Source organism: Cyclopterus lumpus, chromosome 2, assembly GCF_009769545.1.
Source record: "Cyclopterus lumpus isolate fCycLum1 chromosome 2, fCycLum1.pri, whole genome shotgun sequence".
NCBI lineage: Eukaryota > Metazoa > Chordata > Actinopteri > Perciformes > Cyclopteridae > Cyclopterus > Cyclopterus lumpus.
The window spans coordinates 904538-911114 of record NC_046967.1 but is presented as its reverse complement, the minus strand read 5'-3'; the positions used below and the strand labels follow the sequence as shown (position 1 = coordinate 911114).

The 6577-nt window shown below is 42.7% G+C and overlaps 1 protein-coding gene across 1 annotated transcript in view; it reads left to right on the top strand.

Annotated features, from left to right (window-relative positions):
* agap1 (ArfGAP with GTPase domain, ankyrin repeat and PH domain 1) overlaps window positions 1-5262 on the top strand; it is an 86712-nt gene extending 81450 nt beyond the window's left edge. Inside the window, 2 exon segments of the mRNA XM_034548739.1 lie at window positions 2249-2507; window positions 2595-5262. Of these exon segments, the coding sequence (XP_034404630.1) occupies window positions 2249-2507; window positions 2595-2804 (469 nt within the window). The 3' untranslated portion in view covers window positions 2805-5262.
* Window positions 5263-6577: the final 1315 nt, after the last annotated feature.

Sequence of the window (6577 nt, the reverse complement as noted above, 5' to 3'; positions counted from 1 at the left end):
ACTCTCACTCACACACACTCACTCACTCACACACTATCACTCACACACTCTCACTCACACACTATCACTCACACACTCTCACTCACACACTCTCACTCACACACTCTCACTCACACACATACTCACACACACACACTCTCACTCACACACTCTCACACACACACTCTCACTCACACACTCTCACTCACACACTCTCACTCACACACACACTCACACACACACACTCTCACTCACACACTCTCACACACACACTCTCACTCACACACTCTCACTCACACACTCTCACTCACACACTCTCACTCACACACACACTCACACACACACACTCTCACTCACACACTCTCACACACACACTCTCACTCACACACTCTCACTCACACACTCTCACTCACACACACACTCACACACACACACTCTCACTCACACACTCTCACTCACACACTCTCACTCACACACTCTCACTCACACACACACTCACACACACACACTCTCACTCACACACTCTCACACACACACTCTCACTCACACACACACTCACACACTCTCACTCACACACACACTCACACACTATCACTCACACACTCACACACTCATTCTCACTCACACACACACACCGTGTTACCTCCAGCCCTTAGCAACTCCAGCCCCGGGGGAAGGCATGCGTTTCCTGGGTCCAGTGGCCTCACAGAAGGCCAGAGCCCCGCTGAGCACACACAGACACACACACAGACACACACACACACACACAGACACACACACACACACACACACACAGACACACACACACACACACACACACACACACACCCCCAGGCCTTTGTCTGGGGGCTGTGGGCCGTGGTCTCGTGCCCAGCCTCCCTACTCTCTTTCTGGGCCGGGCAGGAAGGAAAGAAGCCCCCGGGACATTCCTTGAAGCTAGCCACACACACACACACACACACCACACACACACACACACACACACACACACACACACACACACACACACCGGTCTCCAGGAAGAGACTTAATGAGGTTCTTTCAAACTTTCTTTCTCATCCTCTTTTCCCACACTCATCTCTCTTCATCCATTTTATTTATTTCACCTTTTTAAATATAAAAATATAATTCGGGGACGAGCAGAAACATTTATAAAATTAAATATCATGAAATGTTTTTAATAAATCTAAAAACAAAATAATAAAATAAATATCAAGTTTCTTTCCACTAAAGAAGCTCAAGTTGTTGAGGTTTATTATATAAATACTTTATTAGATATAAATGTATAATAATATGTATTTAAAAAGCTGTACATTAATTATGTATGGATTTATTTATATATAGATTTTTTATATATATATATAGATTTTAATGGATATTTAATATATATAGATTAATATGTATTTCAGAAGCTGGACATTAATTTCCACACACACTAATATAAACATAGATTTTTATTTACATATATTTATATATTTATTTATATATATATATTTATACATATTAAAAAATATATATATTTATATATATAAATGTATTTATATATATTTACATAGATATAAATATATTTAGTCATATATATACAGTATATTTATTCATATATATTTATAAATGTGTATATATATATTTATAAATAGATATATTTATTTATATATATTAATAAATATATTCTTTATAAATAGATATATATATTAATAAATATATATTTATTTATATATATGAGATGGAAAAAGTTGGCAGCTTTAGTTAAGTTTAAATCTGTTAGTGTTTCATTTCCTCTCCTGCTGCTTTCACACACACACACACACACACACACACACACACACATTGGAGTCATTTCATGGTGGAAGTATCTGTTGCTGCAGTCTCGGCCCCCTGGAGGAGGTGTTGTTATTTAGTTAAGAGGAGGGGGGGGGGGACAGCTCAATACCCCCCCCCCCCCCCCCCTTCACTAATCCCAGCAGCATGAATGAGGATTTGTGCAGATTAGTGGGATCACATCTGTGGATTAGACAGATCAGCAGTTCATGACACTCGATTGGTGAACAATGGGTCGCCCCCCCTTACAGCCCCCCCCCCCCCCCCCGTGTCTTATTCACCATGGGGGTGGGGGGGGTACACGAGTATCAGCATCAACGTGTACTCAAAGTGTGGGGGGGGGTACACACTCAAAGTATCCTACAGAACATGTTTGTGTCCATCAGACAGGAAGTCTTATTTTGTAGGAGCCTCAGCCTGGGCTTCCTAACCCTTCTGCTCGTCTTCTCAGGGAGGAGCGGGAGCGCTGGATCCGGGCCAAGTACGAGCAGCGCGTGTTCGTGGCGCCGCTGCCGCCCGGCGCCGAGCTCTCCCTGGGGCAGCAGCTGCTGCGGGCGGCGGCGGAGGAGGACCTGCGCTCCGTGGTGCTGCTGCTTGCTCACGGGTCGAGGCAGCAGGTCAACGAGACGTGCGGTGACGGAGACGGACGCAACGCGCTGCACCTCGCCAGCCGCAAGGGCAACGTGGTCGTCACGCAGCTCCTCATCTGGGTACGGCAGGCTCCGCCCACTTCCGGTCGGTACAAGTGTTTAAATGACGTGTGTTCTGATTGGTCGGTGCTCTCGTCCCCCCCGCAGTACGGCGTGGACCTGATGGCGAGAGACGCCCACGGGAACAGCGCCATGGCGTACGCCCGGCAGGCCAGCAGCCAGGAGTGTGTGGACACGCTGGCGCAGTACGGCTGCCCCGACGAGCGCTACCCGCTCATGGCCACGCCCAACCTGCCGCGCCGCAACAACAACCGCAACAACAGCTGCAGCAGCGCCGGCAGCGCCGCGCTCATGTGACCCCCACACACTCACACACCGGACTTTTATTTTGGAGGAACCACTTCCTGCCCGTGAGACTTGACAGGAGGCCCCCGAGGCATGCTGGGAGACGCGGTCCACGAGCGGACAGCTCGCTTTTGGGAAAAATGATCACGTGACCTCATCTTTAATTTAACATGAAACTTTACTCTGAACCAATCATATCGTGTCCTCAGAGAACACTGTCATCTTCATCATCATCTTCATCATCTTCACCTCATATTTTTTATTTCATGAATTGTGTGATCCTTCTGTGTGTTTTAAGAGAAGGGAAAAGGAGCAGAGTGACAGGTCGCGTGGCCAATAGACGCTCTTTGCCCTCCTGGACCAGCCGTGTGGTTTCTCTCCGGGTTTGAAGGCTCCGGACGCCGTCCTCTTCTTTCCTGAACGTCCAACATGTGGTTTGTTTTTTATTCTCAATCTGCAGATTATTATTCCATAAAATATAAACATGGCCGCCACGAGTCACCAGAGATGGATAAATATGAATTGATGTAAATATGAACGGTGAGTTAAGATGGAAGGTGACGCTGAAGGTCTTCAGGAATCTGGACTCTTTTTTATTTATTGTAAAGTGAAACCGACTGAAGCGTGATTCTGATGGTTTTAAGGTGTAAAAAAAAGTAAAATGAAGCAGCTTCACGGAGCAAAAAGGGAATTCTTCTTCTTCAGGCGTTCGTTTCCTCCCGTCCAATCGGAACGTCTCAGCGAATCACGGAGGAGGTTCTTCTTCTTCTGTGGTCTGTAAGCGTGTTGTAAATATTCTCTTGTGTACATTTAGAGAACAGGAAGTGCTTTCAGGGTGGAGGAGCGGAAGGGCTTTTATTCTGAAGGGTTTGTCCAGTCCAGATGTGATCTGGTTTTGAGTCTCAAACGGAGTCTCGATCCCCCGCCCCCCATCCTGACGAAGTGGTTTCTGTGTATCGGAGCAATATTCATAAACGCATCCCGGCTTCCTGGACCGAGAACCTTTAGCTGGGTTCTGGTTCCTGTTCCACACCAGGAGGTCCACGTGTTTGAGTCCATGTTTTAGGTCTCGACTAGACCAGATCCAGCTTCCAGCCGGTAGAAGAAGACCACTGCGACCCCCTGATGCTCGTCATCACGCTTCCTCTAAATAATGAGATATGAATTCATTATGAGACTCAAATAACATTATTATGAGTTAGTACCTCATTATTATGAGTTATTAGCCCATTATTATGAGTTAGTACCTCCATTATTATGAGTAATTAACCCATTATTATGAGTTGGTACCTCATTGTTATGAGTTATTAACCCATTATTATGAGTTAGTACCTCATTATTATGAGTTATTAACCCATTATTATGAGTTATTAGCCCATTATTATGAGTTATTAACCCATTATTATGAGTTAGTACCTCATTATTATGAGTTATTAACCCATTATTATGAGTTATTAGCCCATTATTATGAGTTATTAACCCATTATTATGAGTTAGTACCTCATTATTATGAGTTATTAACCCATTATTATGAGTTAGTACCTCATTATTATGAGTTATTACCTCAATATGATGAGTTATTACCCCATAACAATGAGGTAATAACCCATTATTATTTGTTATTAACCCATTGGTATGAGTTATTACCTCATTATTATGAGTTAGTACCTCATTATTATGAGTTAGTATCTCATTATTATGAGCTATTAACCTATTGTTATTAGTTATTAACCCATTGGTATGAGTTATTACCTCATTCTTATGAGTTAGTACCTCATTGTTATGCGTTATTACCTCATTATTATGAGCTATTAACCCATTGTTATGAGTTATTACCTAATTGTTATGAATTATTACCTAATTACGAGTTATTAACCCATTATTATGAGTTACTACCTCATTATTATGAGTTAGTACCTCCTTATGAGTTATTACCCCATTATTATGAGTTATTAACCCATTATTATGAGTTATTACCTCGTGGTTATGAGTTATGAACTCATTGTTATGAGTTATTACCTTATGGTTATGAGTTATTATCTCATTATTATCTCATTATTATGCGTTAGTACCTCTTTATTACGAGTTATTAACTCATTATTATGACTCAAAATATGGAGGTAATAACTCATAATGCTGATGGACAGCAGACCTTTATTCTAGAACCACAGAACGAGGAACCGGACTCACCTGAACCTGTACATAGACCAGCTGACTTAGCCCCGCCCCTCTGGGCGGTCCTCACTTTATTTATAAACGCACCCCTCAAACCTCTTTTGTATATTTCTGTCCTCTGAAGTTCACCCGCGTTTTATTCTCATGAGTTATGACACGTTATTGTTCCTGTTATTCTAATTATTATTGTTATTGTTGTTATTAAGGTTATTTTTGTTGGCTGTACATTAATTCCACTTAATACAGAGTCTTCTACTGTAATGTCTCTTTTCAATAAAGACGAGAACATGCTTCTTAATATAAACTCTGCTTCTCTTTCTGTTTGATGTTTTAATATCTTTTTAATTTAATTTACCAAATAAACCGACTTTAGTTAATTGAATCTGTCTTTTAGGATGAAAATATGTATATATTTATGGTGAGGGACGCCCACGGTGATGTATATATAAATAAATATATTTATTTATATATATAAATTAATATATATAAATATATATATAAATTAATATATTTATATATAAATAGTTTTTATATATATTTTGAGGAACTTCATGTGTTCAAGGTAGTTTTATGTGTTTGTGTGCGTGTGTGCGTATGTGTGTGTGTGTGTGTGTGTGTGTGTATGTATGTGTGTTTGTGTGTGCGTATGTGTGTGTGTGTGTGTATGTGTGTGTGTGTGTTTGTGTGTGTGTATGTGTGTGCGTGTGTGTGCATGTGTATGTGTATGTGTGTGTGTGTGTATGTGTGTGTGTGTGTATGTGTGTGCGTGCATATGTGTGTGCGTATGTGTGTGTGTGCGTATGTGTGTGTGTGTGTGCGTATGTGTGTGTGTGCGTATGTGTGTGTGTGTGTGTCCGTATGTGTGTGTGTGTGTGTGCGTATGTGTGTGTGTGCGTATGTGTGTGTGTGTGCGTATGTGTGTATGTGTGTGTGTGTGTGTGCGTATGTGTGTGTGTGTGCGTATGTGTGTGTGTGTGCGTATGTGTGTGTGTGTGTGCGTATGTGTGTGTGTGTGTGTGCGTATGTGTGTGTGTGTGTGTGCGTATGTGTGTGTGTGTGTGCGTATGTGTGTGTGTGTGTGTGTGTGTGTGCGTATGTGTGTGTGTGTGCGTATGTGTGCGTATGTGTGTGTGTGTGTGTGCGTATGTGTGTGTGTGTGTGTGCGTATGTGTGTGTGTGTGCGTATGTGTGTGTGTGTGTGCGTATGTGTGTGTGTGTGTGTGCGTATGTGTGTGTGTGTGTGCGTATGTGTGTGTGCGTGTGTATGTGTGTGTGTGTGCGTATGTGTGTGTGTGTGTGTGCGTATGTGTGTGTGTGTGCGTATGTGTGTGTGTGTGTGTGCGTGTGTGTGTGTGTGCGTATGTGTGTGTGTGTGCGTATGTGTGTGTGTGTGTGTGCGTATGTGTGTGTGTGTGCGTATGTGTGTGTGTGTGCGTATGTGTGTGTGTGTGTGTGCGTATGTGTGTGTGTGTGCGTATGTGTGTGTGTGTGCGTATGTGTGTGTGTGCGTATGTGTGTGTGTGTGTGTGCGTATGTGTGTGTGTGTGTGTGCGTATGTGTGTGTGTGTGCGTATGTGTGTGTGCGTATGTGTGTGTGTGTGTGTGCGTAT